At 40.9% G+C, this 18792-nt stretch overlaps 1 protein-coding gene across 1 annotated transcript in view; it reads left to right on the top strand.

The window, feature by feature from the left end:
- PDE1C (phosphodiesterase 1C) overlaps positions 1-18792 on the top strand; it is a 495776-nt gene that overhangs the window by 86178 nt on the left and 390806 nt on the right. The window contains exon 2 of the mRNA XM_032872082.1: positions 154-204. Coding sequence (XP_032727973.1) covers positions 154-204 — 51 coding nt within the window. The remainder of the gene's footprint in view (positions 1-153; positions 205-18792) is intronic.

Below are 18792 nucleotides of genomic sequence, written 5' to 3' on the forward strand. Positions count from 1 at the left end.
AAAGAGAGAAGTGAAGTTGCTTTTATTGTCTTACAAAGATCCTCAAACATAGTTTAATGTCAAATCAGCCAGAGGGTTAGCTGTAAATTGGCCGTGTTCTGTGGACTATGTGCCTTGTTCTTATTGCATTGTCTGCCTTTTTTTTTTCTCCAGTTGCAAATGAAGCTGGAGACAAGACCGCCAGACCCCTCGCCCGCTTCTCCCGTGAGTAGATCTTGTTTCACTCCTTTCCTGGGCTCCTTCAGAGGCCTTTTTTAACCTGCATGCTCTACCGCTGTAATCCTGCCAGGTGTCCGTAGAACACTGTCAATAAAAGAGTCATATAAAAAATATCTTCAGCGGGTTAATATTTCATTTGAGCCCCACTGCGGGTGAGCTATTCATTGCTCTTGCCTTTTCAATCCTTAGAACTGTGTGTGGTTTATCAAACTGTGCTCTAGTGTTTTGCTATTTCAAGTGGGGTCCTGGGAGCCACAGAACTAGCACGCCTGGGGAGTTTTAGAAATGCAGAGCCCCAGGCCCAAGGAATCAGAATTTGAATGGAACAAACCCCTAGGTGATTTCTGTGCAAGTTTGAGTTTGAGAACTGCCCATTGGGAATCCCTGCAGTGGAGGTGTTTTTTTTTTTTTTTTTTTTATGAGGATAGAGTGAGGAAGAGTATGTGAAATGCACATACTCGCCAAGGTCCACACATGTGTGAAACCGTCATCATCACCCAAAGTGATTTAGGGGCTGCCTCCACGGGGTTTCCCTCCTTTAGGTGACATTTTTGAAGCTCATATAGATTGAATGGTTTTCCTTGGGATCCCATAAGGGTCTTGGAGCTCCCCATCAATTTCTCTCAATTCTTCTGTCTCCAGGTCTTGATCATAATGGGAGAACAGGAGTCAAACGCTTCGCAGTGTTTTCTGTGCTAGTGTGATCAGCAAATCACACAGCCAATTAATGCTGTCCCTGGAATGAAAACCCAGATCCCAACAAGGGAGCAGAAATACCAGAGATTGAGCAGGGCTGGAGGTGTCCCCCAAGGCCTGGAGCAGAGAAATGGTGGGGCTGTCCATCGAAATGGATGGATTTTTCTTTCCAGCACCATCAGTACTAGCTGGCTTTTGCTTCAGGTAATTTCCCGGCTACTTTCTGGGCCTCAGTTTTCCCATCTGGAAACCAGAAAATTCATACCCATCTTCTCTCCTTTATAAAAAGGTTACCTACTTTTGAAGTCATGGCACACAAGTTCCCCATCACTGCATAGTTTGCATAAAGAAAATCAAGTCGTGAATATGGATACCACCAGAGTAAGCCTCAATGCCTAGAACTGAAAGTATCATTTCTCTCTCTACAGGGCCTTCTTCTAAATTCTGCCTTTCAGCTCTGCTGGGGAGGCTTCAAAATTTTTGAGACTGATTCCTAGAAATGGTTTTTATAGAACTGTAATAATACATGGTAATGCGAGAGCATTAAGTGCTCACATTTTAGAAGCTGTGAAATAAAACACTCGCTTCTCACTGCCCTCCTACCTGGAACCTTACTTCCCAAAATAAGTATCTCATCCCACAAGTCAACGAGAATGATGAATATGCTTTTAGTCTCTTTCTTTATCTCCCGAGCAGTAGTCAGGCAAATTAATAAGCCGAAATCGTAATCCAACCACTCTGCATGCCTTGTGGTGCTCCCACCTCTCTGAGGGTGCCTGGAGCTTTTTTTTTTTTTTTTTAGTGATTTTTTTTTTTTAAGATTTTATTTATTTATTTGAGAGAGAGAGCAGAGAGCATAAGCAGGGAGTCGGGAAGGGCAGAGGGAGAAGCAGACTCCCAGCAGAGCAGGGAACTTGATCCCAGGACTTGGAGATCATGACCTGAGCAGAAGGCAGAGGCTTAACCGATGAGCTGCCCAGGTGCTCCTGCCTGGTGCTTTGATGCTCACTGTGACCGGTAGGAAGGGGATGGACCAGGATCCTATCACCGTGAAGCCAGAATGACACCCAGAGCAGCTGGTCCCTTCCCAGATAGAAGAGGTTGACTTTGCTTGTAAATAGCTTCCACCACTTCTGAATTGTATGTCTGGGTTGGAAGGATGATATGTCACTTGAAAGCTTATTCATAGAAGATAAGTGAGGATGTAAACAAAATATACAGGCAAAAAGTAATTAGTGGCAAACCAGTAAAGTTGGGCTGTTTCTGGAACCAAAAAAAAAAAAAAAAAAAAAAAACTTCCAGAGTGTGCCATGTTTTGGGGGTGGTGGGGGGGATCAGATGGTATCATTAGTTCCTAAATCTTTTTGTAGCAGATAATAGAGGAAGAAAATTAGGTGGCCTTTAGGAAGAAAAAAAATACATATTTTTCTTTTTTTTTGGTGGAGGAACTGGGGATTGAACCTAGGACCTCATGCAGGAAAAAATAATTCTTAACGTAGTATTGTCTGACTGACACTTTGCTTAACTGCATTGAAAATAACCTTGATGCTGTGGTGGGGTGTGAATGAAATGTTCAGTTTGGGGAGATTGGAAGGATTTGGATGACAGACTTGTCTTTGGAGGTTTGAAGATGAATACTGCGACCTTCTCCAGTGTTGGCAGCCACTAACACACGTGTCAAACCCTGTGGTGTGCGCTGCCCAACATGGATGTCAGCCCAATGGGAGTGGGAAACAAGAACACAGGCTGGAAATGCTGTGAAAGCTGGACCCGCTGAGGTGGGGGAAGGGTGGTCTACAGAAGAGAGCTTAGGGCTGGAAGGAAGGAGCTGGCCCTGGGGCCTCACAAGTCATTCCAAGGTTTTCATTCCCCTGGCGGGTGGGGGTTCACATCCTGATTCCGATGCCCCTGGAATATGTGGCTCATTTCTGTATAGATTTTGCCCGTGCTTGAATCAATATACCCTTCTTGGCTTCCCTCCATTGCAAGAGATAAGCTGTGTTGATTCTATTAAGAAATCCTAAAGGAGAACCGGGGGAAGTAGAGGGTAGGAATCATGAAAACATCTAGCTTTTCTGAGCCCTGGTTTCTGATCCTGCTCTGGCCAGCTGGTCTACCAGCCTTGTAGGCCTCATTTGGTCGCTTCTGCAACACAGCCCATGCTGGGGTTTCTTCTTGGAATCCGTGTCTCTAAGTGGCTGACACGGCTACCAGGAGGCCCCTGGTGGACCGGTCACTGGCTGACACTGGGGCTGCTGAGGCAGATGTTGCCCTGATAGCCCGGGATAAATAACACGAAGCACAATGTCTGCACACTCAGTGCCCGGTAAGTACGGGAGATTGTCACTGTGTATTACCACCCTTCCTGTCCTCCTCCCTCCTCCCTCCTCTCGTTCATTTCCACCCTCCCTCCCTCCCTCCTTCTTTTCACATATATTTATTGAGGACTTGTCTATGGCAAGCCCTAGAGACACACACAGGAGTGAGTTTGTCTTCAGAGGGCCCATAGTCTGATCAGACGATGCAGAAGTAAATGGTTCCAATACAGCATGTGGAGGGAAACCCTAGAGATTGGTACCAGGAGCTACATGAACCAGATGGGGAAACCTCATCCGACCTGGAGTGGGAGTGGATTCAAGGGAGTCCTCCTGGAGGAGACAAGTATTAGCTGAGATTTAGGGAGGGAGCGGAAGTTAATAGGGAGAGAAGATAACTTCTTAAAAAAAAAAAGCGGGGGGGGGGGCAATACAACTTGTCAGGGACTAAAGGTTGCATGCAGTGCTCAGATGTGGCCACAGTGTGGCAGCAGAAGCCCAGAATTTGGTGTGCAAGGAGCCTTGAAGGAGGCAGGCATCCAGTGCCCCAGACTTTCAGGGAGGCAGCCAGGGCTTTGAAAGAGCCTGTGCAGCGGGAGGTCTGGCCTCAAAGCTTGTGTAGCTGGGCCGCTGCACTGTGGAGGTTTTCCTGCTTCGCTTTCTCCCCTGAGGTGAACTGTGGTTGAAGAGAAAATAGTGGAATCAAAAGCAGTAAGGCAGTGGAGCCCCATTTGACTTCTGCTTTTGGAGGTAAAAAGCCAGGTAGTGTTGAAAACAGATCATCCTATTGAAGAGCTGGAGTAGTCTCGGGGGATGGATGTTAAAGCAAAAGGAAGGTCACTTGCTGTTTTTGTACTGGGTGTGTAATCAGGGTGAATGATCCCTTTCCCTGGGTAGAGAATGGGGGGGGCAGATCGGGGTGTACACTGAGGGTGAGCTCTGGGATTGGGATAGAGAGGAGCCAGCACCTAGTACAGGATGATACCCATTGTGGAACCCCAGGGCAAGCTCAAAATCATATCCGACAGAGTGCTAGAGTCTGGCCAGAGAACTTTCTGAAATTGCTTGTAACAACTAAGTAGGAGGGTCTGTTGTAAGCATTAGGAGCTTGAGTTGGAGTTGGATGGGTTATGGAACCACGGTGATGAGAATAAGGAGAAGAGAAAGTGGGTGGGAGGAAGGGCTGAGAGATGCCACAGGCAGTGGGCTGTGGCTGGTGGCCGCGTGCTCAGTGTTTTGGGGGGCAGGGACTGTGGATGAGTCAGAGCCATTTAAAGGACACAGGATAGGGCAGGAACTAGATCTGGAGATTTTCTCATTTGTCTTCAACAGCCCTATTTCTAAAAAGTTCAGATCCTGTATGGAGCTCTAGGTCTTACCCCAGCAGCATTTAATGACCGAACATCTTCATTTCCCACTTGTTCCAGCAGAAACGGGAACTTTATCTTCAACAGTGGAAGCTCTAGAAATTCTATGCGCGAGGGACATAGGGGTAGCAATCTAGGTCAGTTTTCCTCAAAGTGGGGTCCTTGCAACTTGTGAGAAAGACAAGTACTTGGACCCCTTACCAGGTCTCCTGAAGCAGAAACTCGGGGTGGGTCCCAGCAAAAGCTATTGGTGATTCTAATGTACGCCAGTTTCCAAACCACCACTTCAGCTGTGATGGTGATGAGGGGGGTAGATGCAGAAGCCGGGGCGCAGAGCAGCACAGTGTTTTTGTTTATAGATCATGGAGTAATATAATTAGCATTTTTCTATAGCCACTTGTAGTTATATACACACACAACAGAGCAAATGTTAATTACTCTCATCAAAGAACAGTGTTTTATTTTTATTTTTTCAACTTTTAAAAAAGATTTTATTTATTTATTTGACAGACAGAGATCACAAGCAGGCAAGAGGCAAGAGGCAGAGAGAGAGGGGGAAGCAGGCTCCCTGCTGAGCAGAGAGCCCTATGCAGGGCTCAATCCCAGGACCCTGGGATCATGACCTGAGCTGAAGGCAGAGGCTTTAACCCACTGAGCCACCCAGGCACCCCAAGAATAGTGTTATTATTTTATTTTTATGGGGAGAGATTGTGGGGGAGGCCTGAAGGCGATTACGGGAAGAGAGTCTAAAGATACCCCTACTCAACCCTTAGACCTGGCACTCTCCGTGTCCTCTCTTGAATCTAATCTAATTCTCTTTTCTCTTTCTGAGGTCATCTCCTGCCTTCTCTTGGCCTTTCCCCCCTCACAGCAACATCATTGTAAGAGCAGTTTGGCTGGCCCCCTTGCCTCTTGCTTCCACCTCGAATCACCTGAGCCATCATCCTCAAACTCCCGTTTTTGTCATGACATGTTTGTGTTTCAGAACCGCAGACAGTTAACTCCCCAACTTCTGTTCAGCCAAGATACATCTGCCTGACCGCAGTGGGTTCCACATTCTATTGTACTCCTTGTCTCTTTCCTTTTCATCAAATCCAGTTGTTATCAGCCAAACAAACCTGTTTGTGTTTATGACAACAGACATACCAACCCATTATCTTACATTTGAACACTTTCAAGTTAGACTAGAGCTTACAGCTGATCCAGTCCAAAGCTCACCACCCATGTAAAATTTAAATCCTCTTTATGGCATCCCTGTCAGGGGGTCATGAGCTCTCCACAAGAACCCATCTAGTGGGGAAAACTCAACTTGGCCTGGAAAGGATTGAAGGTCACGGTCATAGTGAAGGCCTGGAATATGTATGTGTGTTTAGGGAACTGAGACTCACTTTGATTTTCTCTTTTTGAATGTATGGGATTGGGTCTTTGAATATATCCACTATGTTACTTGGTCCCCAATATGTTAGCCATTGGTTCACTGGTGGACTATATGGTGATACTATAAGTAACTTCTAGGAGCTTGTGGGTGATATGTAACCCAGGTGTCAGCTGGAAGCTCCTGGTCCATTGAGATCCAGGGAAATAGGCTCAGACTGCTACTGTGTGCCCTTTGGAAGTTCAGAGCAGTCCTCGGTGTTTTCTGTGAATACTGGGGATGGCCTAATATTCTCCTTGCCCTGATTTCCTACCTCTTTTGTTCCCTTCTACACGACTCTGGCTGTCTTCTTACCTGCTCTGAGATAGGCTCAGATGGGAAACAAAGCCCCTTTTCTTCTTTTGGAGTAACCAAAGGCTGTTGGTCAAAGCAGAACTTGAGCGAAGATGAGAAATCCACAGGAGAGATTACAATATCCAATTGTGTGAAGACAACTTTAATTCACAGTTCTGTTCTCATAGCCCTTTCATCCATCTCACCACCAGTAATTTCGTTAAAGACCACTTTGCCTATGTAGCTGCTGGTCTGCCGCCCCTCAATCCTTCTGTGCCTACCCTCCTCCACTTTTTGCCCTGTATTTCCATTTCCCTCCTGAGAACTGAGAGACACTCCTCCCAGTCTCTCACACACAGCAGCTTGATCATCACATTAGTTGTATTGGTATCTGCTGACACCTCTGCCCTCAGCACCACACCTCTACTCCTTTTGACTTATTATTATTATTTTTTAAGATTTTATTTATTTATCTGACAGGGAGATAGAGAGCACAAGTAGGCAGAAAGACAGGCAGAGAGAGAGGGGGAAGCAGGCTCTCCACTGAGCAGAGAGCCTGATGTGGGCTCCATCCCAGGACCCTGAGATCAGGACCTGAGCTGAAGGCAGAGGTTTAACCATCTGAGCCACCAGGAGTCTTGACTTATTTATTTATTTTTTCCTACATGCAGACTAATTTCTTTTTCCTTCGTGGGAATTATAGTCCAGCTTGTTGAGATAGTAACAAATATTTACTCCTTCCTACATGTGTACAAGCTTACACAATTTGAAAATCTGAATAGAAATTTTTTTGTGTATAATGTACCCTCAGGGAGGGCAAGGGAGACATAGGTTGAGTACTGCATGCCAAGCACCTCCTCTTTTCCTCTCTCAATGTATGCTCCTTTGAATAAAGTTAGGATGAAGTTTCTGGTTCCAGTGAAACATAGACTAGGATAGCCTGAAATCCTCTATTTTTCATGAGCATGTAGAAACGCTGAGTAAAATATTTTTTAAAATATTTTAAAATACATAATTAAACTTGCAATAAAGAAAGGGAACTCTGCAGGTGGAAATGAACGAGGAATTTAATATTAGTACAACAAGCTGTAAGCATGCCTGCTGATTCTGTAGGTATGCGGTGTGGGTGGGAGTGTTGCTGCCAAGGCCATGGGATCTGGTACATGGGGTAAGGATTTCAGGCCTTGGGCTCTGCAGGGTGAGGAGTTGGATCTGAGACTTCTGCCTGAACTTGGACTCTTAAAACTTAGAGGGAATGGACTACTTTCTTGAAAAACAGAAACTACTACAATTCATCAATTACGAAGTAGTTAATATCTTTATAACTATTAAGAAAATTGACTTAATAATTAAAAATGCCCCAATAGAAATCTCAGACCCAGTAAGTTTAGCTAGAAAGTTCTACCAAATTTCTAAAGAGAAGTTAACACCAATTTTATATAATCTCTTCCAGAAAACGAGGAGGAGGAAACATTTCCCAATTCATTTTATGAAGTTAGTAGTACCCGCATAGCAAAACCAGAGAAAGACGGCAGACCAATATCCTCATGAATGTAGATGTGAAGTTTTTAACATAATATTAGCAAAACAATTCCACAATATGTAAAAAGAATTATATACCATACGAAGTGGGTATGAAAATTTCTGTATTGAAAATTAATATAATTCACCATAGCGAGCTAAAGAAGAAAAATAATATGATCATATCAATTGATGCAGAAAAAACATTTGACAACATTCGGCATTCATGATAAAAACTCTCAGGGAAATAGGAATACAGGGGAATGTCCTCAATTTTTTAAAGAGCATCTATAAGAAACCCACAGCTAATGGTAGACTGATGCTTTCCGCCTAAAACTGGGAACAAGATGAGGATATCTGCTCACATTCTTTTATTCAATATTGTGTTGAAAGTTCTAGCCAGTGCAATAAGGGAAGAGAATGAAATAAAATGCATACAGATCAGAAATGAAGAAATCAAATTGTCTCTGTTGCAGAGGACATGATTATCTATGTAGAAAACTGTCAGGAATTTATAAAAAACCTTCTAGAACTGGGGTGCCTGGGTGGCTCAGTCAATTAAGCATCTGCCTTCAGCTGAGGTCATGATCCCAGGATCCTGGGATCGAGCCCTGCTCAGCGAGGAGCCTGCTTCTCTCTCTCCCTCTGCTGCTACCCCTGCTTGTGCTCTCTCTCTCTGTCAAATAAATAGATAAAATCTTTTAAAAAACCAAACCAAACCAAAACCTAGAACTAACAAGTGAGATCAGCAAGGTTATAGGATATAAGATAAACATAAAGAATTCAAAATTAAAAATACAGTAGTGTTTTCAATTGCTCAAGAAAAGTGAAATGTGTAGGGGTGCCTGGGTGGCTCAGCTGGTTAAGCAACTGACTCTTGATGTCATGTCAGGTCATGCTCTCAGGGTTGTGAAATTGAGCCCCTTGTCAGGCTTCACACTGGGCCGGAGCTTGCTTAAGATTCTCTCCCTCTGGCTTTGCTTCTTCCCCTTCTGTCTATCTCTCTCTCTAAAATGGAAAAAAAAAATGTGAAATGTGTAGATGTAAATCTAACAAAACATGTATAAGACTTACATGAGGAAAACTACACAATGGTGATGAAAGAAGTCAAAGAAAATCTAAATAAATGGAAAGAAATACATTCATGGGTTGGAAAACTCAATGTAGTGAAGATGTCAATTACCCCTAAATGGATAAACAGATTTAACAAATTCCTATGAAAATTCCAATGAGGGTTCCATAGACATAGACAAGATTATTTTAAAATTTATATGGAAATTCAAAGAAACTAGAATAGCTAAAACAATTTTAGAAAAGAAGAATGAGGTACAAGGATCAATCTGTTTGATTTCAGAGCTTAATGTACAACTACAGAAATAAAGACTAGGTAGTACTGGTCAAAAGATAGATTCATAGGTCAATGGGACACAGTAGAGAAGTCAGAAATAGATTCATACAAATATGCCCAACTGATTTTTGACAAAGGCACAAAAGCCGTTTAATAGAGCTAATATAGCCTTTTCAACAAACGGCGCTGGTGTGTTTGGACATCCACAGGCAAAAATACAAACCTTAACCTTAGTCTCAAACTATATATAAAAATTCACTTGAAATGGATTATGGGCTTAAACATAAAACATAATGCTATGAAACATTTATAAAAAGAAACAAAAAAAAAAATCATGGGATTATAGCACTAGGAGAGAAAGACCTGTCACCAAGGGCATGATCCATAAAAGGAAAAAAATCGATAAATTGGACTTCACCAATATTAGAAACCTTTGTTCTGTAAAAGGCCCTTTCAAGATGTTGAAAAGACAGGTTACAAGGTGGGAGAAAATTACTTGCAAACAATGTTGCTACCCAACAAAGTTCTATCATTACACTCTCTCTCTCTCTCTCTCTATATATATATATATATATATATATTTATTTATTTATTTATTTATTTATTTATTTTTTGGAGAGAGAGAGGGAGGGAGCACAAATGGGGGTGGGGAGCTGAGGGAGAAGCAGACTCCTCCCTGAGCAGGGAGCCTGATTGCAGGACTCAATCCCATGACCCTGGGATCATGACCTGAGCTAAGGCAGACACTTAACTGACTGAGCCATCCAGGTGCCCTAGCATTATAATATATAAAGAATTCTCAAAACTCAAAAGTAAAAAAGAAGACAACCCATTCAGAGTATGCCAAAAGGCAGGAAGAGACATTTTACCAAGGAAGGTACAATAGATGACAAATACTTGAAAAGTTGTTCAACTTTATTGGTCAATAGGGAAATGCAAATTAAAACCACAATGAGATACACTACCCATCTACCAGAATGGCTAAAATTAAAAAATAGTGACAACACCAAATCTTGCGAACTGCATTATTTATGCATTGCTGCCTAGGCCACTTTAAAAAAGTTTGGCCGTTTTTTAAAAAAAAATATACACCCAAGTACCATATGGTCCTGGAATAGCACTTCTGGGCATTTATTCCAGAGAAATGAAGACTTACATTCACACAAAAACCTGCACATGTGATCTCACACCTATTAGGATGGTTAGTATAAAAGAAAGAAACCCAAAAGTGTTGGCAAGAATCTGGAGAAATTGGAACCCTTGTGCACTACTGTTGGGAGCCCAAAGTGGTGCAGCCACTATGGAAAACAGTATGGCGGTTCCTTAAAAAATTAAAAATAGAATTACCATATGATCCAACAATTCTGCTTCTGGGTATATACCCCAAAGATTGAAAATAGGAGTTTGAACAGATATTTGTACAGTCCTGCTCCTAGCAGCCTTATTCACAGTGTAGGTGGAAGTGATCCAAGTGTCCATCAGTAGATGAATGGATAAACAAAATACCTCCAGACTAAAATGTCCGTACAATAGAATGTTAAAAAGGAAGGAAATTCTGACGCAAGCTACAACGTGGGTGCGTCTTGAGGACATTGTGCTAAGTGAAATATGCCAGCCACAGGATACTGTATGATTCTACTTTAATGAGGAACTTAGAGTAGCCAAATTCATGGAGACAGAAAACAGAATCACAACCATGGCAGGGACTGAGAGGAGGAGGCCATAACTTTCATGGGTACATAGCTCAGTTTGGCAAGATGGAAAGAATTTTGGAGGTGGATACAACGTGAATGTATTTAATGCCACAGAACTTGGTTACACAGAAAAATGGTGAAGATGGTAAATTTCTTTTCTTTTCTTTTTTAAGATTTTTAATTTATTTATATGACAGACAGAGATCACAAGTAGGCAGAGAAGCAGGCAGAGAGAGAGGAGGAAGCAGGCTCCCTGCTGAGCAGAGAGCCCGACGTGGTGGGGGGGGTGCTTGATTCCAGGACCCTGGGATCATGACCTGAGCTGATGGCAGAGGCTTTAACCCACTGAGCCACCCAGGCGTCCCCCTCACGTATCTTTTACTACAGTTTAGAAAGCCCCGCATGTGAATCATTAGAGAAGTTTTATTCATAATAGCCGCAAACTGGAAACAGCCCAGATTTATTTATCCAGTGTATGGTTCTATTCATACTGTGGTATACTGCTCAGCACTGAAGCGAATAGGCTACCGGTACATGCAACAGGATGTTGAATGAATCTGCATAAATCTCCAGAGAATTATGCTGAGTGGAAAAGCCAATCCCAAAAGGTCATATGGATACTGTATGATTCCAAGTACACCGTTATTGAGATGACGGAATTACAGAAATGGAGAGCAGGCTAGCGGTTGTGAGGAGCTAAGGAAGGAGGGGGCTGAGAGGAAGGTGGGCATGGCTATAGGCAGATGATAGGAAGGCTCTCCTGGCGGCTGTGTTCTGACGCAGCGCACCATCCTGGCTGTGATACTGTACTATAATATTACAGAATGTCACCACTGGGGGGAACTGGGTAAAGGGTACATGGGATCTTTTTATTATCTCTTGCAAGTGCATTTGAATTTATAATTTCTGAGAGTCAAAAGTTTAATTAAAATAAAAAAAAAACACTTTTAAGATGACTTTTCACAGCCTACAGAATTTGATCAAAATCTTTGACATGTCACACCAGGCCCTTCAAGAGATAATGGCCCGAGATGACTTCTCCTGTTAAGCCCTAACTCCTCATTTCAGCCTCAGAAAAATGAAATTAGTTGTCTTCTCATGCAGTTTCACTCCTCCATGCCTTTGTACATGTGGTTCCCTCTGCCTGAAATGTTCTCTCTCTCTGTTGATCCCCAAGCCAACCCATTCGTCTCTTAAAACTCTGTAATAGACCACCTTTTCTGTAAAGCCTAGCCTGACCCCTGGAACAAAATTATCATTCCCTGCTTTGTTTAGCTGTATTATAAATAAGCTATTTTATTTTATTTTATTTTTTAAGATTTTCTTTATTTATTTGACAGACAGAGATCACAAGTAGGCAGAGAGGCAGGCAGAGAGAGAGGGGGGGAGAAGCAGGCTCCCTGCTGAGCAGAGAGCCCGAAGCGGAGCTCGATCCCAGGACCCTGAGATCATGACCTGAGCCGAAGGCAGAGGCTTAACCCACTGAGCCACCCAGGTGCCCCATAAATAAGCTCTTTAATGACTGTCTCCCTACTAGATTTTTGAGTATCTTGAAAACAGAAACTGTGTCTTGCCAGTCAGTACACAGTAAGTGTTCAATAGATGTTTGTTCAATTGGGTTGAAAGCAGAGTGACTAGAACTGTTCCAGATCTGTAGCAATTTCAAACAAGGGGATAAAACCACTTATCACTGGGACAGTTCTTAGAGATTCATATTCAATTACCTGACTAGAAAAGAAGTCAGATGCATTTTAACTTATGGGACTTCCATGATCTTCCACTCTCAACTTCCTGTGATACTTTCTTTTCAACAACTATGGAGGCCTGCTGTGGCCAACCACTATGTCCTGTCCCTCTCCCCCAACTCCCCATAGGCGGGTAGACCAAGGAGATGAGTGGTTCCTGGCCTTGGCTAAGCCTTGGGTTGAAGCCCAGGGTGGACACATCTCGTTTTGTAGGCTATAAAATGTGCAACTATAGAGGTCATCATCCTGCCAATGAAGCTATGAACATCTCCCCTGCAGTTATGAAGTCCTGGGGAAAGTCTCCTGTTTAGAGCTGCAGGTCTTGGAACTTATGAAAGAATTGCCTAGTTTCCAGGCCAGTAAATTTTGTGAAGCCAGGTCCCCAGTCCCATTGGGCAACATTGGAAGAGAGGTCAAGGTGTGAAGCCACTTGTGTGAGAAACTGAAGAAAACCCATGCATGATACAATTGATTCCCAAGGAAGGAAGAAAACACTGAGAAGTTTATTGAAGTTTCTTAATGTGGTTTCTGTAGCCTCAGAAGCAGTTATCTTAGAAGCATATGAAAAAATTAATTTTGAAAGAACATTTTGGGTACACGAGTATAAAAATGAGTAAGTCACAGTTCTTTCCCTAAAGGAGCTTATCACCAACAAATGATCTATTGTCTTTATTTTGTTACCAGGGATGGCTAGTTTGGGCCAGAACGTGAAAGAGCTCTTCTCTGTGACTAATACATTACCCCAAAGTCTCTGTTTTTCTGGAATTCTTGATTAAAACACCAAATCTCCAAGCAATTACTTTCAAACACTTTATTTTTGATCACAGTACACATACCATTTCAACATGTCTAGGATGAATGTGGCACATTCTTCCAAGTGCTTAGAGCACTTTGATACATACTATATCACTGAATTCATTCCTACCAAGTTTTTATAATGAGGTTAAAAATCCGTGCTGGAACCTCCCAGAGGAATACTAGGCAGATTTATAAATGAATCATCCAGCAGATGGTAAAATTTGGATTTTTGCATGCTTTGCAGACATTAGCATATTTCAAGGTAGTTATGCATTGAAAAATTTTCATTTAATTATGGGGGTGGTGGTGTCTGAATTAGTGAACGTCTAAATTATGGCAAACTTAAAAAAGTGCTGTCTTTTAACTCTCAAGTACCTAACTTACACTGACCATTAACAAAGTCTTTGTCAAGTAGATTTCACTCTCAATAGATAAACTTCTCTTTTAATTAGTGTACTAAATGAATGCTGTCAAGGTTCTTGAAAACAGCCTCTCTTTAATCTTGTCTACATCATTACTCTGCTGAACAGACTCATTCTTCTGACGTATGACAAAGAGTAATTGAGACTTTTCCTCTTGGAATTGATGGTCTCCCTATATAGTGATTTACTCCACCATATGAATTTCTAAGTAGACTTTGAAAATTATGTGGGAGCTTTGCCCATCAATTGGGTAAAGACAGATGCAAGGCTTTACTCTGAAGCAGGTTGGGCACAATTTTTTTGTGCTCACTCTTTTGGCTTGGGTTATGCATTGCTTATTATGATAACTGTTTGGATAGAAATGTCAGTCTTACTCTCAGTTCTTTCTGCTGAATTTATTTGGAAGCCCAAGGAGACAGTGAGTGAAACCCAGAGTGACCTACATTCGTTGCCTTTTGGAAAACAATAATCTCTGTATGAGCCTTTTTGTATTCCTGAATGACCAAAGTAGGGTTAAGTCCAAAATAAAACTCTAGCCAAATATGAAGAACTAGGGAAGTGAAACACCGTCGTAAAGACGTTGGGAAGAAGTATCCTTCTGAAAAATGATTTAATGTAGAAGCCAAAAGGAAACATGTAAGTGCTACTTCGCATTCTCCATAAGAAGCAGGAAGACATATTTCACTCAGCATAATCTCTTCCAGTCCCGTCCATGTTGCTACAAAAGTTGGGTATTCATCCTTTCTGATGGAGGCATAATACTCCATAGTGTATATGGACCACATCTTCCTTATCCATTCGTCTGTTGAAGGGCATCTTGGTTCTTTCCACGTTTGGCAGCCATGGCCATGGCTGCTATAAACATTGGGGTACAGATGGCCCTTCTTTTCACTACATCTGTATCTTTGGGGTAAATACCCAGTAGTGCAATTGCAGGGTCATAGGGAAGTTCTATTTTTAATTTCTTGAGGAATCTTCACACTGTTCTCCAAAGAGGCTGCACCAACTTGCATTCCCACCAACAGTGTAAGAGGGTTCCCCTTTCTCCACATCCCCTCCAACACATGTTGTTTCCTGTCTTGCTAATTTTGGCCATTCTAACTGGTGTAAGGACTGGAAGAGATTATGCTGAGTGAAATAAGTCAAGCAGAGAGAGTCAATTATCAAATGGTTTCACTCATTTGTGGAGCATAACAAATAGCATGGAGGACATGGGGAGTTAGGAGAAGGGAGTTGGGGGAAATTGGAAGGGGAGGTGAACAATGAGAGACTATGGACTCTGAAAAACAATCTGAAGGGTTTGAAGAGGTGGGGGGTGGGAGGTTGGGGGAACCACGTGGTGGGTATTAGAGAGGGCACGGATTGCATGGAGCACTGGGTGTGGTACAAAAACAATGAATACTGTTATGCTGAAAATAAATTTAAAAAATGATTAAAAAAAAAGAATGACATCATGTCATTTGCAACCACTTGGATGGAAGCAGAGGTTTTATGATAGATGAAATAAGTCAGTCAGGGATAGTGAAATACCATATGATTTCACTCATATGTGGAAATTAAGAAACAAAACACATGAACATAGGGGAAGAGAAGGGAAAATAAAATAAGAGACGGAGGCAAACCATAAGTGACCCTTAACTGTAGAGAAAAAATTAAGGGTTGCTGGAAGGAAGGTCATTGTGAGATGGGTTAACTGGATGATGGGCTTTAAGGAGGGAATTTGATGTAATGAGCACAGGGTGTTATATGCAACTGATTAATCACTGAATTCTACCTCTGAAACCAATAATACAGTATATATTAATTAAATTGGATTTCAATAAATAAAATTTATTAAAAAAAAAAAGAAGCAGGAAGACATAGCCCTTCTAAGATAGGAGCAGAAAGCCATAAGAAAAGAAGAAGGTTGATTTTGAGTAAAGATGAAAAGAAAGTAAATATGCAAGCTAGGAACTAAAATTCACATTGAAATATAGAAATAACACTGAAAAAATTTAATTAAGGATTGGAAGACAAACTTGAGAAACAGTGTTTACACTATAGATGAAAATGATAAGCAATTGAAAATGAGACAAGATAATAGGAGGTCAGAGAAGAACCAACACATGTAAATGAATCATCGATGTTCTGAGACTAAAGCTAAACAAAATAATTGGAACAGAAGTAGTAATCAAAGATAAAGTTGAAGGCAACTTCCCTGAGTGGAAGAAAGGACTCAAGTTTCCATGTTGAAAAAGCTCATTGTATTCCAGAAAAATAAATTTAAAAATCAGTAAAAACAACTCACAATTCTAGATATGCTAGCAAAATATTTGGAATACGAAGATGAAAAAAAAATGTTTGCATACAAAAGAAAGAAAAACTATTAGACTTGGCTCCTAATTCTCTTCTATAGTGCATAAACAGCAGAAGATAATTAAGAAATATGAGTTTAATCTAAATTCAGTGAATCTGTACTTAAGTTGTTGTTCATGTGTATCTACCTCATTAACCATTCATTCTGGGAAAGAATTATTTGAGGGTATACTTCAAGCAATTGAAACATGAACAAAATAGGACTGACTGTTCCATGCAACGTAATTCTGGAGCACTTGAAATGTGGCTAGTGTTGTTGTTGTTTTTTGTTTTTTCTAGGATTTTATTTATTTATTTGACAGAGAGAGAGGTCACAAGTAAGCAGAGAGGCAGGCAGAGAGAGAGGTAAGCAGGCTCCCCGCTGGGCAGAGAGCCCGATGTGGGGTTCGATCCCAGGACCCTGGGAACATGACCCGAGCTGAAGGCAGAGGCCTCAACCCACTGAGCCACCCAGGCACCCTGAAATGTGGCCAGTGTTAACTGAGATAGGATGTAAGTGTAAAATATCCACTGGACTTTGGGAAAAAAAAAAAGAATAATACAAAACTTCATTAATATTTTTATATTGATTACATGTTAAAATGAAAATATTTTGGATTTATTGACTTAAAATGTGGGGTATGTATATCTTTTCAAATTATTATCATCATTTTCTTCAGACAAATGCCTAGAAGTGAAATTGCTGGATTATATGATAGTTGTATTTTTAGTATTTTGAGGAACCTCCATACTGTTTTCCACAGTGGCTGCACCAATGTACATTCCCACCAATAGTGCACAAGGGTTCTCTTTTCTCCACATCCTTGCCAACACTTGTTATCTCTTACCTTTTTGACAGTGACATGTGTGAGGTGATATCTCATTGCGGTTTTCATTTCCATTTCATTGATAATTAGTGATGTTGAGCATCTTTGCATGTAGCTGTAGACCATTTGCAAGTCTTCTTTTTAACTAATTTAAATTTTAATTGCTACATAGACTAATGACTACCATATTGGATAGCACAGCCCTTGGAAGTAATCAGAGAAGAAAACAAATAAATACTCAAACTCTTAACTGTATAGATGAAGAGTAAAATAGAAAATGCATAGAAATCTATGCTAAGGAATTTGAGTATCTCTAAAGAATGGCAGTTTTTAAAGGAAAATACTCCAAAAGAAATAGATATATGGAATTCAGCAATAGCATGTGATGACATTGAAAAAATTGTGAAGTAATTACTTTGCTAAAAATACTTTGGATCTCAAGAGTTTTATACGCAATTATATTCAAATATCAGGGAATAGGTTATTCCTGTGATGACAGCTACATAGAAGAAGAAAGAAAAGGCTAATCTTTATGAAGATAATTGCAAAAAGCTTAAAATAGAATTCTAGCAATGCAAACATATAAATATACAACATGACCAAATAGAATTTATTTGACTACTGCAAGGTGGCTTTACTATTACCAAGTGTTTTAATGTATAATCTAGATGTCGTACAGACATGGTGTTTCAGACATTTAAGCTCCATCCCACAACCAGTTTTAATTACTAAAATTCAATCAGTGAATTTTTCAGGGGTTCTCCAGGTTTCTTCTCCTTACTTGTCAGCATCATTTTCTGGGTCTGTTGAATTTTTTGGTACACTTTGTGTTTTGTAGATGTTGATTTACTTTTTTTCCCGGACAATAAACAAAAGAGACATAGCCTAGTCTTCATGATTTTCAAATCCTCTCCCCAATATCACTTTCATACAGCAACAAGTGAGTAAAACTGTTTTACTGTTTTGGAGAGATGGTTATGTTGCACTTCCACCCAGCATTTAACTTAAATGTGCATATCAGATTTAGATGTTCTTTGAAGGTTCTGCCGTTATTGCTGTCAGCTATGGTTCCAGCTTGGAGCCATCCTGCTGGACAGTTTCTGTTGTAGCCTTATTATAAATTTCCCTTCTATAATTGAGTTTGTGAATATCTATCCCCCAAAATAAAAATAAATCAGTGATGATGGCTTTATCATCCATTGAGATGATTGTGTGCTGTTTTCCCTCCCTCTCCCTCCTCCCCTCCTTCTTTTCCTTCTTTTCTGTTCTTTTTTCCTTCTTCTCTTTCCTTCTTATCTGTTCTCTTCTCACCTCTAAATTCTCTTTGTTTTATAGGCAAAATAGTGTAACTCTTTCTTTGTTGTCTCTTTTCAATTCATACCTTTAGGGCTTTTCACCTACTTTCCCCCCAACCCCTTGTTTTATGAAATTATTTTTCCAACAAAGTTCCTCAGAGGAAATTTGATTCCCTCTGGAAAATAAGTTTGTTTGTTTTTGTATTTTGCTATCAATACAACACATCAGTAGGTCAAACAGAGAGGGAGAGAGAGAGAGAGGGAGGGAGAGAGGGAGGGGAAATAATATATGATCACCTCAATAGATGATAAAGCCATTATCACTGATTTTTTTTTATTTTTTGGGATAGACATTGAAAACTCAATTATAAAAGGGAAATTTATAATAAGACTACAACAGAAAATTTTATAGACATTTCATAAATGGAAAATTAAGTGAAGCTAGCAGAATCATAAGATTGCTTGCTATTGCCAGGATGGTTCAAAATTCTTCTGAAAGTTTT

The sequence above is a fragment of the Lontra canadensis genome, unplaced genomic scaffold, assembly GCF_010015895.1.
Source record: "Lontra canadensis isolate GAN:19392208 unplaced genomic scaffold, GSC_riverotter_1.0 scaffold2, whole genome shotgun sequence".
Taxonomy (NCBI): Eukaryota; Metazoa; Chordata; class Mammalia; order Carnivora; family Mustelidae; genus Lontra; species Lontra canadensis.